Source organism: Zootoca vivipara, chromosome 2 (assembly GCF_965207765.1).
Source record: "Zootoca vivipara chromosome 2, rZooViv2.hap1.1, whole genome shotgun sequence".
NCBI lineage: Eukaryota > Metazoa > Chordata > Lepidosauria > Squamata > Lacertidae > Zootoca > Zootoca vivipara.
Window position 1 is genome coordinate 116,035,234 of NC_142584.1, and position 19,535 is coordinate 116,054,768.

The 19,535-nt window shown below is 45.2% G+C and overlaps 1 protein-coding gene across 2 annotated transcripts; it reads right to left on the minus strand.

Annotated features, from left to right (window-relative positions):
• Positions 1-349: 349 nt before the first annotated feature.
• LOC118081354 (zinc finger protein 213-like) lies at positions 350-17,774 on the minus strand. Of its 2 annotated transcripts, none has more exons than XM_088664161.1 (6): positions 17,622-17,774; positions 13,748-14,205; positions 8,120-8,240; positions 5,371-5,453; positions 4,010-4,136; positions 350-3,099 (listed from the first exon to the last, which is right to left on the minus strand). In XM_088664161.1, the coding sequence occupies exons 2-6, from the start codon at positions 14,171-14,173 to the stop codon at positions 2,630-2,632; spliced, it is 1,227 nt and encodes a 408-aa protein (XP_088520287.1). In that variant the 5' UTR covers positions 14,174-14,205; positions 17,622-17,774; the 3' UTR covers positions 350-2,629. The 2 variants fall into 2 exon arrangements, with proteins under 2 accessions (XP_088520287.1, XP_088520286.1); XM_088664160.1 differs by having other exon boundaries at positions 5,371-5,456; positions 17,622-17,664.
• Between the last annotated feature and the right edge of the window lie 1,761 nt (positions 17,775-19,535).

Sequence of the window (19,535 nt, forward strand, 5' to 3'; positions counted from 1 at the left end):
AGTAGTAGGAGCAAAGAAACCACACGCGAGGGGGCCTTATCCTTTGGCCCAAACGCTGGTCTTAAATATGATGATTATTTATTTATATATTTATTATTATTCCCATCTGGGATATACTAATAATATTATACCCAGCCTTTACTGTATTATTATTATTACTACTATTATTATTATTACTACTACTACTACTGTTATTATTATTATTATTATTTCCCGCTCATCTGGGTCATAGCTGCCAAGTTATCCCTTTTTTACAGGGATTTTCCCTTATGCTGAATAGGCTTCCTCGTGAGAAAAGGGAAAACTTGGCAGCTATGATCTGGGTACATATAATAATATTATACTCCAGTCACCATAATCATTATTTTCATTATGTGTTTGTGCTTTTTATATTGTAATTTTCTCATGGAATCATAGTTGGAAGGATCCCCAAGGGTCATCCAGTCCAACCCCCTGCAATGCAGGAATCTCAACTACAGCATCCATGACAGATGGCCAGCCAAACTCTGCTTATAAACCTCCAGTGTTGTGAACTGCCCTGAGATCTATGTATGAAGGGGGATATACACATTTTAACAACGACCTTGCAGATCCAGTGTGGTGTGGTGGTTATCAAGGGCTGGACTAGGACCTGGGAGACCCGGGTTCAGATCCCCCAAACTCAGCCATGAATGAAGCTCCCTGGGTGACCTTGGGCCAATCACTGCTGATGTTCAGGGTTGGGAGACAGAAATTCGGTTTCAATATATACAGGTGAAACTTGGAAAATTAGAATATCGTCGAAAAGTGCATTTATTTCAGTAAGGTAACTTAAAAGGTGAAACCAATATATGAGATAGATGCATGACATGCAAAGCAAGATATGTCAAGCCTTTATTTGTTGCAATTGTAATTATTTGTTGTTAGGCGGGTCAATTATAAATGAAATGTAATTAATGAAATGTAATAGCGATGTTTATTTTTGTATTACTGTAACTATTTGTTTTATTACTGTGGGATTTCCAAAAGAAAGCATTTATAGAAATTAAAAGAAAAATAAAGAATAAAAAGTTGCATTGCTGAAATAAATGCACTTTTCAACGATATTCTAATTTTATGAGTTTCACCTGTGTATATATTTATAAACACAATTCCTGTCCCACCTTTCAAGTCTCCAGGCAACACCCAAGACATCTCTCTCTCTCTTTTTAATTGCAATATGCATTTTCTTCTTCTCTGCAAGCCATTTACAAAGATAAACGAAGCATTTATTTGATGTGCAACTCGGAATCATTTGAAAGCAACAGCTTACAAATATCAGTAGCGTAAGATCGATCGTAAGATCTGCGTACGATCGAAGACCCACAATAGAAAAGGAAACAGGATGGGATGGAAATGGGAAGCACAGGAGCAGCTTCTTAGTCACTGAATAATACTGATGACCAGGTGCACTGCAAACAGCTCAAACGGAGGATCCCAAAATTGCTCTCCAATGGAGAAGCCCTGTAGTCCCTTTCCGCCACTGTAGCCTGATGGATCAGCTGTGGATAGATGCCAGTTTAGGGAATACTGTAATAGAAATAATAGGATTGTAGGGTAGGAAGGGACCCTGAGGATCATCTAGTCCTGCAATGCAGAAATATGCAGTTGCCCCATTCACGGCTCAAACTGCAACCTTGGAGTTATCAGCACCAACTGAGCTATCCAGGATGAGCCTGATGATACGCCAGGCTCTCCATTCTTCTTCTTTGCAATCTTTGGGACGTAGAGAAAGTGACATGGGTGCCACTCTAAAATGGCTGCTCTCCTGGGCATGGCCAATTACAGAATGGCTGCCATATGCTGTCTCAATATGCCAGTATCTAGTAAATCGGTAAAGAAAAACCGATAACTTACCCCAGTAGGTAAAGGTAAAGGGGCCCCGACCATCAGGTTCAGTCGTGTCCGACTCTGGGGTTGCGGTGCTCATCTCGCTCTATAGGCCGAGGGAGCCAGCGTTCGTCCGTAGACAGCTTCCAGGTCATGTGGCCAGCATGACAAAGCTGCTTCTGGCGAACCAGAGCAGCGCACGGAAACGCCATTTACCTTCCCGCAGGAGCGGTCCCTATTTATCTACTTGCACTTTGACGTGCTTTCGAACTGCTAGGTGGGCAGGAGCTGGGACCGAGCAACGGGAGCTCACCCCGTTGCAGGGATACGAACCGCCGACCTTCTGATCAGCAAGCCCTAGGCTCTGTGGTTTAACCCACAGCGCCACCTGAGTCCCTTATTACCCCAGTAGGTAGAGAACCCTTTTTCTGCCTGGGGGACCAGATATCTCCCCACCTCACCCCACCACCTGAGCCAACTTCTGACTTGTGGGTGAGCCCACCCATCTGTCAATCATTTGCTGTCATTCACCTGTCAAAAGCGGTGTGGGTGGGGAGCAAGACTGGTCAACCCTGCTAGGCGCTGGGCTCTGGAGCACGAAAAAGTTCCCTGTAGAGATCACTCACACACCTAAATCAGGCGGAATGAACCTCCCTTCTTCCCACAAGCTGATTTAAGGGATCTATCCTGGGCCCAGTTGCGTTAGAGAGTCCTTTGCAGTGAACTTTCTCATGCGTCTGACAACACCTTTCAACACCTTCTCTATCCTCGATGCAGACATTCAAGGGGCATTGCTGGAGTTGAAAGACACATTCCAGGCAGGCAGAAACAGCAGGGTCATTGGGGGGGCTGGGGAGGAGGGGCATTGTGTGGGGCAGGTGCCAAGCGCAGGGTAGAGAGGCCTGATGTTGCCCGCCCCGGATTTATACAATTTCTCCCGAAAGTGAACTTTCTGGTGGCAAGAAAAGGTCGAATGGTGAACGAAGCTCTTTCCGCACTTCGGGCACTGATAAGGTTTCTTCCCCGAATGAGTTCTCTGGTGAAAAGTGAGCTGTGACTTCCGGCCAAAGCTCTTTCCGCACTCCGAGCACTGGTACGGTTTCTCCCCAGTGTGGATTCTCTGATGTTCAGTGAGACTTCCCTTTTGGATGAATTTCCTGCCGCACACGAAGCACTGATACGGCTTCTCCGACGTATGGATGGTTTGGTGGGTCGTGTGGTCCAAACAGTGGCAGAAGTGCTTTCCATGTGCTGCGGAATGAAGAGAGGACAGTGGTAGGAGGGCCCAAGGGGGTGTTTTTGTACACAAAACGTATGTTGAAAGTGTAAAGAGAAGGAACGCATGTTCTACCACATGTCATGGACGTGCAAAAAGGCTAGACCAGGCATGGCCAAACTTGGCCCTCTAGCTGTTTTGGAACTACAGTTCCCATCATCCCTGACCACTGGTCCTGTTAGCTAGGGATGATGGGAGTTGTAGTCCCAAAACAGCTAGAGGGCCAAGTCTGGCCATGCCTGGGCTAGGGCATTCTGGGAAATGATATATAATGAACTGAAAAAAATGTTCAAGACAACTTTTGTAAAAACAAACAAACACCAGAAGCTTTTTAATAGGCATCACAGGAGAAGAAATTCCAAAGGACTTAAAAAGACTGTTTATGTGTGCAACGACAGCTGCAAGAATACTTTTTGCCCAGAGATGGAAGGAAGAGGAAACGCCAACCAAGGAAGAGTGGAGAGTGAAAATGATGGACTATGCAGAAATGGCAAAAATGACTGGGAAGATCAGACACCAAGATGACAGTAAATTTTTAAAAAGTATGGTATACATTTATAGAGTATATTAAGGAACAATGTAAAGATTTAAAGACGTTAGCAGAATTGATATAGCACTTGTAATTTTTAATAGGTAAAGGAATAAATAAGGATTTAATTAGAGTTGGATATATGAATGAGATGCGGTTAAAATTAAGAAATGTATCTGTGGAAAACCAGGAGGAGGAGGAGGGTGGAAGTCCGGGGGTTCAGGGAACCCCGCAATTGTACAAATGTTGTTGAATTTACGTTTGAATGATGTTAATGATGAAAACCGGAAAATAAAATTAAGGACTGCAGCTCGGTCGGACATGACCTCGGAGGGAGGGAAACAAGGGAGCCTTACCGAGAGATATGACCATCAGGCAATTGTCCACCATGACTTCGCTATGCAGAGCTCTCTGGTCAGGATCCAGTAGAGACCACTCCTCTTCTGCAAAGAACACAGCAACATCCTCAAAGGACACCGGACACTAATGACAAATTAAAGAAGATGTTTATTATTATTTTATTAGTTTATAGTTTATTATTAACTATCCATCCTTCATGGATCACTGCCTTGCCGTGGCGAAGGGGCTTGAATAACTCAGAGAAACTATGAGGAATGCCTTGCAGGGCCACCCAAGACGGACAGGTCATAGTGGAGAGTTTTGACCAAATGTGATCCACCCGGAGCAGGAACCGGCAAGCCACTCCAGTATCCCTGCCAAGAAAACTCCATGGACAAGGACAACAGGCATATAAAAGTTATTATTAACCTATCATTAGTTTATAGCCTATTATTGACATAAGCTTCTCCAAAGCCCCGTCCGATGCTCCTGGTAGTCCGTGGCATGGCGGCGGGGGGAGAAGCGGAGGAACGGATCAGTTCCTCCGCTTCTCCCCCCCTTCTTCCCGCGCTACAGCCCTTTGTGTTCCGCTGGTCTCTGCCGGTTGCCCCTCACTGCTCGCGGCAACCGGCAGAGACCAGCGGAACACAAAGGGGAACCAGCTGCAGCGCGGAAGAAGGCAAAGGAAGATCAGCTGACAGGCGCTGACAGCTGATCTTCCTTTGCCTTCTTTCCGAGCTACAGCTGGTTCCCCTTTCGCTAGACAAATGCCTTTTGCAAATAGGTTTTGTGATCGGAGGTTTTTATGGCCACGCTTCGCAAGACGAAGCTGCGGCCATAGAAAACCTCGTCGTCTTGCGAGGCAACCTCCGATCGCAAAACCTATTCGTATAGCGAAAAATTCATCTAACAGGGCATTCGTCTAGCGAGGCATCACTGTATCTCATTATCTGTTGACTTCCCATCCACCTTTCCATGGTGTTCTTTTCTTGCCTTATAAAGCTGCTTTATTACTTATATTTTACCCATTACAGTGGTACCTTGGTAGTCGAATGTCTTGGCTCCCGAACAAATTTGCTCCCAAATGCAGCAAACTCAGACGTGAATGTTTCAGTTTGCAAATGTTTTTCAGAAGCCAAACATCCTACAACTTCCAATTGAGTGCAGGAAGCTCCTGCAGCCAATCAGAAGCCGTTCCTTGGTTTTCAAAAAGTTTCAGGAGTTGAACGGACTCCCGGAATGGATTAAATTCGAGAACCAAGGTACCACAGTATATAAGTTAATTATAGATGATTAAACTACCACTTCTCATCCATTGCAATAATATGAGGCCTCATCACGGCCACCTGCCCATCTCCCCAGGGGTCCTTCCGCTTACCTGGTCTAGCGTCACAGCAGCTGCTTCCCCTCCGTCCGAAAGAAGAGGTGGCCGACCTGGTCTTGCCAAGCTCATTCCATCATCTGCTAAAGAGACAAAGGTGGCAGCAAAGCCAACAGCCCAAGTCTTCTCCATTGCATGCAGTTTGAATGCTGAGTCCTTTTTTTCTGGACGGCTTTAAAGGAGGATTCGATACATTCTGCGGAGGAATTCTGCTCACAATAGCTATGCTCTCTGGTTGGAGGCAGTGGATTTCTGAATACAACTGCTAGAAAACTACAAGAGGAGAGAGCATCCTTCTGTTCAGGTCCTGCTCCCAGTCTTCTCATATTGTTGTTGTTGTTAAATAATGCAGTCATACCTCATCATATGTCCGCTTCATGTTGTATCTTTTCAGGTTATGGATGCGCCGAACCCGGAAGTCCCAGAACGGGTTACTTTCGGGTTCGGCATGTCTGTAACCTGTGTGCATGTGCAGAAGCGCTAAATCGCACTTTGCGCATGCGCAGAATCGCTGCATTGCATCACGCGTGTGCGCAGATGCGGCGTTTCATGTTGCGGCCTTTTCATGTTGTGAACGGGCCACTGGAACAGATCCCGTTCACAACATGAGGTACCACTGTAATAATAATATACTGCCCCATACCCACAGATCTTAGGGCGGTTCACAGAATAAAAACAGAACATAAAACCACAAAATACATAATCATAATAAAAACAATAACAACCGAATAACTCCCCCCCCCGGTCAGTTTGCATTTCTTAGGACAGAAAGTATTGATCTGATGTGTAGAGATCTTTCCTATTCCAATTAGTTCAAGAGGGTTCTGGAAGCTTCTCCGTGGGAAAGAAACAAGCAGAAGGTTCATGATGTTTGGGTTATTCCTTCAGAGAAGCCGAGTACAGCTGGCTTAAATTGGTCCTGTTATCTTTTCTGTCAAGGTGATGCTGACTATGACAGGCATCCCCAAACTGCAGCCCTCCAGATGTTTTGGCCTACAACTCCCATGATTCCTAGCTAACAGGACCAGTGGTCAGGGATGATGGGAATTGTAGTCCAAAACATCTGGAGGGCCGAAGTTTGGGGATGCCTGGACTATGATAAGAGGCCAGAAGGAGCCTGGTTTTCACTTTCTCTTTCCCTTCTGGTGTGGTGTTCTGTATATAGTGTTAAAGTTTTAGTCTTATTATAATATATTGTTAAGTTTCAGTTAAGTCTGCTGCAACTGGATTTCTCATGGACAGTGCCAATCCTGAATGTATTGGATTTGTGACCATTACGCTCATTTGCCTTCAGTAGCAGTAAAGCTCTGCTGGATGAAATATTAATTGTCTCTGGTCTATCTGGGGAGAATCCTGCAACGTGTTTAAGTTTTTACTCTGCTAACTATGCGCTGGAATCTGTTCTGGGTCAATATTGAGTAGAATTCCACGACACCCCCCCAAAAAAACCCACATTTTAAAAGGGCATAGGATGTAGGATTTGCCTGGTTAGTGTGAGAACAGGATGGTGGGCTTGATGGACCCCTGGCATGGCCCAGACGGCCTCTTCTTAATCTATTTTTATATCCCAGTTTGGTGAAAACACACCTCTCCATCTGGGCTCTGGGCGACAAATCCGAGTGTCGCCTTTAACGGGTTCAAACGTTGGAAATAAATATGGATTAACTGTGTACAAGGGCTGTGGGGCAAGCATGTTCGCTCACGACAAGAGCCAGGAGACGCAAAGGCATCCCAAAGATTTATTGCATAAACAGTGGAAGGTGTCGTGGATTGGTTGGACATAGGGAACGGTGGAAGGAACCAGCTGGGGAACTCCTAAGGGAAGAAGAGCCCGGAGAATGGTGGTGGGACAACGATGAGTGGTCAGAGGGAGAAGGCGGGGAAGAGGAGGCGTCGGAAGCTGAAGAGGTAACAGGGTTTAGTGAGCTGGGAGAGTCTGTGGTAGAGAGAAGTCCAGAATCGGAGGCAGAAGGTGAAGCAGGAGAGGAGGGACGCCAAGAGGCAGAGACAAATCCGGCTGATGAAGAGGCACGTGTGTCTCCCCCGTTGTGCTGTGGCAAACTCCCTTCACCAGAAGAGGGCCGACACAGGAGAACAGGTCGCACACAGGTACACTCTCTGATCGCTGGGGAAAGCCCTGGAGAGGAGCGGACTTAAGACAGTTGTGGGGAGCTTTCTGTTTCAGCAACTGATTTCCTGCAGGAAGACCCAACAGGCAATGAGCTGCTGTGCTCACTAAGCTTGACATTCAGCCAGGTCTGTGGAGACTGTGTTTTTCCAGTTAACTCCAACTTCCCTGTTTAGGGAAGTATTTAAGGACTGATGTTTTCATTATGTTTTAGATACAGTCATACCTCAGGTTGCGTTCTTTCAGGATATGAACACGGCGGACCCGGAAGTGTTTATTTCCGGGTTCCGTCGCACGGCATGCGCAGAAGCGTCCTGCCAGTTTTGCGCATGCGCAGAAGCGCTCTATCGCGCTTTCGCGCATGTGTGAAAGCACCGCTCGGGTTGCGGACTTTTCGGGGTGCAAACAGCACCCTGGAACGGATCAGGTCCGCAACCTGAGGTACCACTGTATGTTGTAAGCCGGCCAGAGTGGGTGGGGAAACCCAGCAAGATGGGTGGGTTATAAATAAAAAAAGTATTGTTGTTGTTATTATTTGAACTGCAGGTGATTTACTGACTGGCACGCTCTGTGACAGAGGAAGACCCAAGTTCAAGATCATGTCGCATGAATATTTACCTGACAAAATGGCACCTCCATCGCTCTCCGTCAAGTTTCGCAAGGGGTACTCTCCGGTGCACGATGGTGTCCTCTCTGCCTCCAGGGAATCAGCAGCCAATTCTGAAAGCAGACCCTTGGTCTGAAACAGGAAGTTGTAAAACAATGTGAACACAGAACAATGAACCACATTACGGAGCAATGGAGAACTTCTGAAACAACAATGGGATTATTAGCTCTGTCCAAGGCATGATGGAAGCATTGGCTGGGAAAAGATAGACATAACATTTTACAGCAATGCAAAGAAATAGAGGAAAACAATAGAATGGGGAAAACCAGAGATCTGTTCAAGAAAATTGGAGACATGAAAGGAACATTTCGTACAAAGATTACCATAATCAAGGACAAAAGTGGTAAGGACCTAACAGAAGCAGAAGACATCAAGAAGAGGTGGCAAGAATACACAGAGGAGTTATACCAGAAAGATATGGAGGTCTCGTACACCCCAGGTAGTGTGGTTGCTGACCTTGAGCCAGACATCTTGGAGAGTGAAGTCAAATGGGCCTTAGAAAGCACTGCTAATAACAAGGCCAGTGGAAGTGATGATATTCCAGCTGAACTGTTTAAAATTTTAAAAGATGATGCTGTTAAGGTGCTACACCCAATATGCCAGCAAGTTTGGAAAACTCAGCAATGGCCAGAGGATTGGAGAAGATCAGTCTACATCCCAATTCCAAAGAAGGGCAGTGCCAAAGAATGCTCCAACTACCGCACAATTGCGCTCATTTCACACGCTAGCAAGGTTATGCTTAAAATTCTACAAGGCAGGCTTAAGCAGTATGTGGACCGAGAACTCCCAGAAGTGCAAGCTGGATTTCGAAAGGGCAGAGGAACCAGAGACCAAATAGCAAACATGCGCTGGATTATGGAGAAAGCTAGAGAGTTCCAGAAAAACGTCTACTTCTGCTTCATTGACTATGCAAAAGCCTTTGACTGTGTCGACCACAGCAAACTATGGCAAGTTCTTAAAGAAATGGGAGTGCCTGATCACCTCATCTGTCTCCTGAGAAATCTCTATGTGGGACAAGAAGCTACAGTCAGAACTGGATATGGAACAACTGAGTGGTTCAAAATTGGGAAAGGAGTACGACAAGGTTGTATATTGTCTCCCTGCTTATTTAACTTATATGCAGAATTCATCATGCGAAAGGCTGGACTAGATGAATCCCAAGCCGGAATTAAGATTGCCGGAAGAAATATCAACAACCTCAGATATGCAGATGACACAACCTTAATGGCAGAAAGCGAGGAGGAATTAAAGAACCTTTTAATGAGGGTGAAAGAGGAGAGCGCAAAATATGGTCTGAAGCTCAACATCAAAAAAACCAAGATCATGGCCACTGGTCCCATCACCTCCTGGCAAATAGAAGGGGAAGAAATGGAGGCAGTGAGAGATTTCACCTTCTTGGGCTCCTTGATCACTGCAGATGGTGACAGCAGTCACGAAATTAAAAGACGCCTGCTTCTTGGGAGAAAAGCAATGACAAACCTAGACAGCATCTTAAAAAGCAGAGACATCACCTTGCCGACAAAGGTCCGTATAGTTAAAGCTATGGTTTTCCCAGTAGTGATGTATGGAAGTGAGAGCTGGACCATAAAGAAGGCGGATCGCCGAAGAATTGATGCTTTTGAATTATGGTGCTGGAGGAGACTCTTGAGAGTCCCGTGGACTGCAAGAAGATCAAACCTATCCATTCTTAAGGAAATCAGCCCTGAGTGCTCCCTGGAAGGACAGATCGTGAAGCTGAGGCTCCAATACTTTGGCCACCTCATGAGAAGAGAAGAATCCTTGGAAAAGACCCTGATGTTGGGAAAGATTGAGGGCACTAGGAGAAGGGGACGACAGAGGACGAGATGGTTGGACAGTGTTCTCGAAGCTACGAACATGAGTTTGACCAAACTGCGGGAGGCAGTGCAAGACAGGAGTGCCTGGCGTGCTATGGTCCATGGGGTCACGAAGAGTCGGACACGACTAAACGACTAAACAACAACAACAACATTTTACAAGGACAGGAAGGAACACCCCCAGCGCCAGATTTACGTATAAGCTAAACAAGCGATAGCTTAGGGCCCCACTCTTTTGGGGGGCCCTAAAAAAATAAAGGAAAAAAACTGGATGTACATTTCCAAAATATAAGATAAAAAACAAATAAAATAAAACCTACGGTACATACAGCAACGGTGTTTTGTGTTGTGTAGGCTCCTATGGTATAAGTAATGGGCCCCGCCTGCTAGCCTGCTCCCTAAAATATCACTGGTTTTAGATACCTATTAGGTCCATAAATTACCATATAGCATATATTCAACACAAAAAACAGCGACAATTTGTTGTTGACAAAGGACAGCTGGACATATAAAGGGCCCCATTACCTTCAGTAGCTGAGGGCCTCATCAATCCTAAATCCGGCCCTGAACACCACGGACAGGATAATTGCCACAGACAGGAGGAATAAGGATATAGTTTGAATGCTTCACCTACAAGTTTATAAATTATTTAATGTGTCAAGACAATTGGATGTTGTTAATATTGCAGTTGTTATACAAGGGATGGTTATTTTGAATGTATTGTAATTGAGAGGAATAAGATCTTGGAATGCAGAAACAAAGTACACCATCAAACCATCAATTCTAGCACTTAGGAGGCCACCTAAATTATATAATTCGGCATCTGAATGATTGGGATTAGTAATTGTATTATAATTTGGCATTGTTATAATGAGGCTACCGTTGGATTATTGTAATTGAAAAGTAATACGAGAGCTGACGTCACGGATGTTTACGAAATTGTGCATGGAAAAAGCAGGCGATGCTAGAATTTGTGGGTGTCCAATGAAGCCAAAGGTTGAAGATGGAGGTCACGTAAAATAAGGTGGTACTTTACTTTAAGGTAAAGGGACCCCCTTTTTTTTATAATAATTTTTATTAATTTTATAAAAAGAACACATATAAAGCATACAACATAAACTCTGTCCCTTCATTTTCCCTCCACCCACAGGCCCCCTTCTGCCACCAGTGAGACCCATGGGCATTGGGAAACAAAGGGGTCCATTCCAAGCTGGGTTTGACCTTCCCCCTCCTTCCTCCCCCCTCATCCCCCCCCCTGCCACTGAGAGGATAAAGACGGAGGATCTCTGGGGTTTGGCTTGTCCCCCAGCTATTTCTTCGCTATATTGAAAAAAAGGAAAAAAATAAAAAGGAAAAAGAAAAAAATATAAAAAGGGAGAAAAAAGAGGGGGAAAAAAATAAAAAAAGAAAAATATTAGTGGCTTCCACGACTCTCCTCCTCCTGGATTTCCCAACTTCATTACATAGTTATGGCGGGTTTTCTACTCCAATACAATATTAACACAATCCTCCTCCTTCTTCATGCTGTCCCCCCCTGAGTCCCCCCCCCCCTGCCACCGGGGCAGCCCGAGGGGCCCAGCAGTCAAAAGGTTCCATTTTTGTGTCTGGGTTTCCCTCCACCCCTCCCTCTCTCCCCAAAGCACCCCCTGCCACTGGGTACCAAGAGTAAGGAGAGGGAGACAGGCAGTTCTCCACCCAAACAACTTCTGGTCACCAAAGTTACTAAAAAAAACAAACTCTAAGCATATTTCCTCAGCCATTCTTCTACTCCCTCCAGAAAACTCTTAACCCTAAACTTATAAAAAAAATCTCTCCTCCCCCCCCAATGTCCCTCCTCCCAATTGGATCAGCATATCCTTTAGCAGGCCAAGACTCCGACAACGTTATTCATAAGCCAAAAGTATACCTTAAACTAAAATTTTTACCCCACACCAATTCTATCCCACTTCCACTTCCAGGCCTTTGCTCCCCCCTCTTTCTGCCTTTCCCTCCCTTCACTAACACCATTCAACATTTCAGTCTCTCCAGGAATTTCACTTCCATCAATCTTCTCTTCACTTTGCTTCTCCTTGTCGGCCTCGTCTCCTTGTTCAGATCTTTGTTTTTCATCATCCAACACATATTTCTTTTGGTCTAAATCAGTCTCCAAATTGTCCTCAAGTTGTTGCTTCTCACACACAGTCTCGTATTCAAAATTGTCCTCTAAATCTTGCTCTTGCACCTCATTCTCCTTTTCTGTTGGATTCAAACATTGCCTTTCCTTGTAAATATCTTCCCATATTTGTAGGTAGCCCCGCACTGCCTCCTGGAAAGCTCGAGAGAACTTTGTTTTCATAACTCACTTAACCACAGGCAGACCAGAGATAAGGGCCAAAGGGTACTGGAAAATTCCTCTCTACCACGTTGTCGGCTCCATCTTGGCTGTTCTTATCCTTTGTCTTTAACCTCATCAGATTTCAAATTTACAATCCACTTAAATCCTTTTAAAACCTTTTGAATCAATTTTTCCAATTCACAGAAATAAAATCGTCTTTCTTAGTCCTTTAGCAATTTGACAGCTTTTGACAGCTGTCAAAGCGTCCTTCCCCTTGTTGCTGCTGAACCTCAAGGGACCCCTGACCATTAGGTCCAGTCGTACCCGACTCTGAGGTTGCGGTGCTCATCTCGTTTTATTGGCCGAGGGAGCTGGCGTACAGCTTCCAGGTCATGTGGCCAGCATGACTAAGCCGCTTCTGGTGAAACCAGAGCAGCACATGGAAACGCCGTTTACCTTCCCGCTGTAGCGGTTCCTATTTATCTACTTGCATTTTGACGTGCTTTCAAACTGCTAGGTGGGCAGGAGCTGGGACTGAGCAACGCGTCCCTTGTACTTTACTCATGGTTACACTATGGAACTCGCTCCCACAAGACGATTTGGTGGTTTTTGAAAAAGACTGGACAGATCCATGGATACGATTATCAACACCTCCTAGACATAATGGCTACGTTCTACCGCTCAGTACTGTTCAATTGCTGGGAATTGGAGGTAGACTGAATGCTGTTCCTCTCAGGTGCATTTTGCTGGCTTATTTATTTTATATTGTTTATTTATTGAATTCATATACTGCTCTATACTTGGGGGTCTCAGGGCAGCTCACAGAATAAAATCAAGATGCAAAACCACAAAATACATAATAAAAATAAAAACAACGAAATAGCCTTCCCCGACCCCCACAAAATTTTTTTAAAGGATGTAAATCAGATCAACCAAAGGCCTGGTTAAAAAGGGATGTTTTTGCCTGGTGCCTAAATGTGTATCATGAAGGCGCCAGGCGAACATCCCTGGGGAGAGCATTCCACAGACAGGGAGCCACTGCAGAGAAGGCCCTGTTCTCGCCTTGTCATCCTCCGGACCTCTAGAGGAGGAGGCAAACGAAGAAGGGCCTCAGAAGATGATCTCAGGGTCTGGGTAGGTTCATATGGAAAGAGGCGGTCCTTGAGGCTTCCTACAGGCATCAGAATGGTAGAGCTGGAAGGGACCACAAAGGTCATCCAGGCCAACCCCCTGCAATGCAGGAATCTTAACTAAAAAATCCAAGACAGATGGCCATTTGGTTGGTCACTGTGAGAACAGGATGCTGGAACAGATCAACCACTGGCCTGATCCAACAGGCTCTCGCTGTCTGAAAAAGTTGGCCAATTATAGTGAGTTTTGAGTTGACCTCCCTCATGTTTTTTAGGCCCTTTCATTAAACTGTCTCTCACCTGCCGCTCTTCCTGCTTCTGGTCCTCTGCCCGGCTCAGGAGGAAACCTTCTGCCAGGGCCACTGCCTGGGAACTGGTCTCCGCTCCCTGATCCTTCACCCAGTTCTCCATCTCCGGGGGGAGGACAGCCAGGAATTTCTCCAGGATCACCAGGTCCAGGATCTGAGCCTTGGTGTTTTGCTCTGGCTTGAGCCACTCATGGCAGAGGTGGCGGAGTTGGCTGCAAACCTCTCGAGGTCCCTTGGCCTCCTGGTAGTAGACGTCTTTGAAGTTTCTGAAGTGTTGGTGCTGTACTTTGGAATGGAAAACACCTTCGCCCAGGATCTTCTTCTGCACGGTTCTTTTCCAGAAGTTCTCAGTGCTTCCAATCTTGATGGTGTCAGGGCCTCTTCCTGCTTCAACCGCAGCAGAATCCTGCTTTTCCATCTTTGATCTGAGCCCCAAGGAAGCCTCCAGCTCTGGGAAACAAAAGATGAGCTTGTTAAAGCCTCCACAACGCACTGGACAAGAGATATACGACACAATATGGAAATGAACCTCTTGGAGAAACTGTGGAAGAGCGATTTGAAGTTCACCACATACTACTCTTGGAAGGAGAACTACCTGAAAATGATTTACATGTGGTATTTAACTCTGAGCAGACTTGCTAAAGTGTAAAAGTAGGAATCAGATAAGTGCTGGAGATGCAAAGAGGTTGAAGGTATGTTTTTTCATATGTGGTGGACTTGTAAAAGGTTAAGAGAGTATTGGGATATGATATATAATGAACTGGAAAAAATGTTTAAAAGTACATTTCCAAAAAAACCCCAACCCACCAGAGTCCTTTTTGTTGGGGATAATTCAGAGGGAAATTCCCAGGTGTCAAAAAAGGTTATTTATGTACATTACTACTGCGGCCCATGTTTCGTTAGCCCAAAATGGAAAACGGGCGAGGTCCAAACTAAAGAAGAATGGCAACTTAAACTGATGGAATACACACAGCCTGCAGATTTATCATATAGAATAAGAGAACAAGAAGAATGTGTGTTTAAAGAAGACTGGAAAATGTTTACTGAATATATGGGTGAAAATTGTGTTTACGGTATTTAAAAACGTTGGTAGCATTAAGCTAATTTTCAACAGTGTAAATAAGTTTTGATGGATGTAACGATGGATTACTGAATGGTTTAGTTCATGTAAAATATGCAGGGGGGGGTATGATATGCAAAATGAACCATGGAAGGAGAAGAAGGGAAGCCACTGATTTAACTGTCAGGTCTATAAGGTATTTTTCTCAAGCGGATCTGGGTACCTTCAGCTAGCAACCAGATTTCCTCCAAGAAAGACAGCCAGGTGGTTCTATTTCTTGTATTTTGTTTAACAGAAGTTATATTGCTTAAACTTCTAGGTCAAGCCTCAAATATATATAGGCAGCTGCAATGAGGTTTCTTCGCATGAGGGGCAATCATTGAGAGCCTTCCATCAGGTTAGAGGTTGAAAGATGCAGCATACCTGACCGATACTTGGCATTTTCCCCTGAGTAAAAGTGGATGGGGGCAGCTAGCAAATTTTCAGGAAGGAAGGGGTAGTCAATTGGGATTTTCAAACAGAAATTAGAGGTTTGTTGTTTGTGGGAAGTGATTCCTCCACATCAGGTTTATTATCAAAATGGACACTTTCAGCTGTTTGCAACGAGCAAATCAAACAAAAGCAATTGAAGTCCTTTGACACAATGGATGCTTAAAGTGGTTCCCCCCCAAATTTGGCTGAAAATGCAACTTATATTGGCATCTCCATTCTCACTAGTATTCAACCCCTTCAGAGCAAGTATCCATTGTGTTGAGCTGATTTGCAATGGGGGTCTAATTTCTATTGTAGCTGTACACACACCATATTTTATTCTGTGAACCGCTTTTGTTGAAGGGCGGTATGTAAATTCAATAAAATAAATAAAATAAATGAATGAATAATGAAATTCAGTAAAATGTAGCAAGTGAGGAAATAAAGACTGGGGGGGGGAGGGAGGTGGCGGATCAGGTGAATGAAAAATAAGGGTCACATTTCTCAATGTGAAGCTTTTCCAGGTCAGCCAGAATGTTTGATTAACAGCACTGCCCCATAAATTATGGGGTATTAATCAGAGTGCAATGGATTATTCTCTTCCACGAATCAATTTGGCATTGCAAAAGTCCTTTAATCTCTCCCCCCTCAAACATCTCAAAGGGGCTTCCTGGCTTTACAAGGAGAGCTAAAAAAGCAGCTCCACTTCTTGATATGTCTGGTTATTTATTTATTTTATTGAAAACATTTCAGTTAAACAGGATTAAGTAAAAAAACAAATGGGAGGGGAAGCAAAAAGTGTGTTTAAAAATACAAATTTAAAAATACAAAAAAAACCCTTTAATTCTTTACATGCTTGTCTTTTATACAAAGCAGATAAATGAAAGTATTATTCTAATACATATACGTATGTATATTTTAAAAATTCTTTCATAATAATTGTCCATACACAGCCCATGTTTGTAAGCCAGGCATAGGCAAATTCCGGCCCTCCAGATGTTTTGGGACTACAATTTCCATCATCCCTAGCTAACAGGACCAGTGGTCAGGGATGATGGGAATTGTGGTCCCAAAATATCTGGAGGGCCGGAGTTTGTCTATGCCTGCTATAATCTATCCGTTCCTATGTTGCAGTAGCAATGAGCAATCAATTTATCCTGCCAAGCTTTTTTTACCAGTTTATCCCACACCAAGTGTACTTATTTTCCAGGAACAGCCGTCCCTGGAATTGCAGACGCCGTACCGGTTTCTGATTTGATCCCAGAATGTCCCGGTTTTCCTTAGGACGTCCCTATTTTCACAGGAGAAATTTTGGAGGGTATGGACTTATGCGACCCCTGAGCCATCTGAAGGCAAGGCAGCCCTGTATAAGGAAGGTGTGTGTGTGTGTGTGTACACACACACACACACACACACACATATATATATATTCAATGTTTTATGGTGTTTTTAGATATGTTGAAAGGTGCCCAGAGTGGCTGGGGCAACCCAGTCAGAGAAGAGGGGTATAAATAACAAAATTTATAAAATTATAGAAAAGCAATGACAAACCTAGACAGCATCTTAAAAAGCAGAGACATCACCTTGCCGACAAAGGTCCATATAGTTAAAGCTATGGTTTTCCCAGTAGTGATGTATGGAAGTGAGAGCTGGACCATAAAGAAGGCTGATGGCCGAAGAATTGATGCTTTTGAATTATGGTGCTGGAGGAGACTCTTGAGAGTCCCATGGACTGCAAGAAGATCAAACCTATCCATTCTTATGGAAATCAGCCCTGAGTGCTCCCTGGAAGGACAGATCCTGAAGCTGAGGCTCCAATACTTTGGCCACCTCATGAGAAGAGAAGACTCCCTGGAAAAGACCCTGATGCTGGGAAAGATTGAGAGCACAAGGCGAAGGGGACGACAGAGGATGAGGTGGTTGGACAGTGTTCTCGAAGCCACGAACATGAGTCTGACCAAACTGCTAACAGGACCAGTGGTCAGGGATTGTGGAAACTGTAGTTCCAAAACGGCATATGTCAAGAATGCTTTGATGGTGTTTCCTGCTTGGCAGGGGGTCGGACTGGATGGCCCTTGTGGTCTCTTCCAACTCTATGATTCTATGATTCTAAATCATTATGGAATGGGACGTCCCTATTTCATCGGAGAGATGTTGGAGGGGATGCAGCATCTGATCATGGGGCGAAAGGGAAAGAGGGATATCCTCCTTAGCCCTTATAGCTGAGCAGTAGACGGACCCACAGTCTCTTTGCAGCCTTACAGTCTCCCCATCCCCTCCAGCCCTGGGACTCCCCTTCACCCAAATGCACACCAAGTGGGGGAGGCAGGCTCACCAGATCCCAGAGTGTGGATCCCAGCGCTGGAAGAAGCAGGAAAGACTGCGGATGGGGAGGAGCATCCTAAGGGGTGTTCCCTCCCCCAAGTTCCCTCCCTCTCCAGGAAGCGAGCTCGGCTCACGTTAACCCAAAGGCTAAACTGCAGGATTCCTGTCTGCGTTTCTGCATTGCACAGAGATGCCTGCTTTGGCCTCTCCTGGGGTGGGGGCGGGCTCAGACATATGCCCCCTTCCCCTGAGAAAGATGGAAGGAAACTGACTGCAAAGGTTTCTTGGGGAGGGGGCGGGTTTGCAGGAAATCCCGTTCTCATCCTACCTACGCCAGATCGCCACTCAGCAGAGAGAAGAAAATCATTGAATCAAAAGAATTGGAGGGCACCCAGCTGGCCATCTAGTCCAACCCCCTGCAATGCAGGAATCCAAGCGAAAGAACCCGTGGCAAGATCCTGCAGGGAGATGCGGTTTTGCATCTACGTTAAGCAATTAAACTGGAAACTAGAAGCCTTTGGCTGATCTTACTGACACGCAACACCCTTTTAGAATGTGGCTTGGGGGGGGGTGTTATATGGGGTCACTGCTTTTGGTTTGATTTTATATGTTGTGGTCTTGTTGTGAACCGCCCTGAGACCTCTGGGTATAGGGCGGTGTATAAGTTGAATGAATGAATGAATGAACGAATGATGTAGCAGTAAGAGCTGTTCAACAGTGGCACAGTCTCCTTTGAGAGGTGGCGGACTCCCCATCCTTGGAGGTTTTTTAAGCTGAGGTTGGATGGCCATCTGTCATAGATGCTTTAGCCGAGATTCCTGCATTGCAGGGGGTTGGGCTAGATGACCCCTGGGGTCCCTTCCAACTCTACAATTCTATGATTCCTCTCTCTTTTAAGCATGTAGGACAGCATTAGCTGGTGATCACTGGGAAAGTCCGCCCCAGCCGTGGCCAGGGGACATCATCTTCCAAGCCACATGACTGAAAGGCGGGGAAAAGCTGACAGAACACTGGTTTGATTGGTTTGATTGCTCTGTCACATATAAAACACTTGAAATGTCCTAAACAGCGCAAACGGAAGATGCGTTTGAAGGTGACAAGACCAGAGACGGGAGAAAACTCACGATGGCCCACTGAGCGCATTTCAGCTCTCTTTCCTTTTCGTAAGATACCGTGCGCTGATCTTCATACAAGAAGTTGGGGTAAGAAGCCAGCGTAAAGTATTCTGGATCCAAGCAGGAGCAATGCTACTGCTTGCCTTTAAAGGCAAATCAGGCCTCTAAAACAGCTTAACATGCTGGGTTGCCAGGTCCCACCCTGACATGTCCCCCAAATGCCCTGTTTTCAGGGCTCACCACAGTTAAGATCCACTGGGTTCAACTCAGCCTACTGGATCATAACCCAGATGATTCCCTTTGCTTTGTTACGCACAGGTCCAGGTCAGAACGTCCCCATCCCCCGTCCCCCCACCACTCTCCCCGCAAAAACCATCTCTTTAATTCCACATATGCATTCAATAAAGCAATATTATTTTTTATATTTACATTTTCTTAGTTCATTCAACTATCACCAAGTGGCAAATATACTACAGTTGTACCTCAGTTTTGTGGGATGTAATCCACTGGGAGCAGTCAAGTACAACATTCCTTGTTTTGCTAGAGTGGACATGCAAGGGAATATTTGGTCCAGCCTGTTAGAGCTTCCTGTTCCTCCTGGCCTGGAGCATCCTTCCTTGCATGTGACTAGTAGGTGGGCGTGACCCTTCCAGACCTGGTAAAAGGCCAAGTCACGCTGCTACCTTCTTCTTTTTGACCTTCCTGTTCGTCCTGTCTGCTTCCTGCATCACCTGGAGTATATTGCTGGCTGCCACAGCAGTTATCTCCATAGCTGCCAAGTACCCCGTTTTCCCCGGGAAACCCCCGTT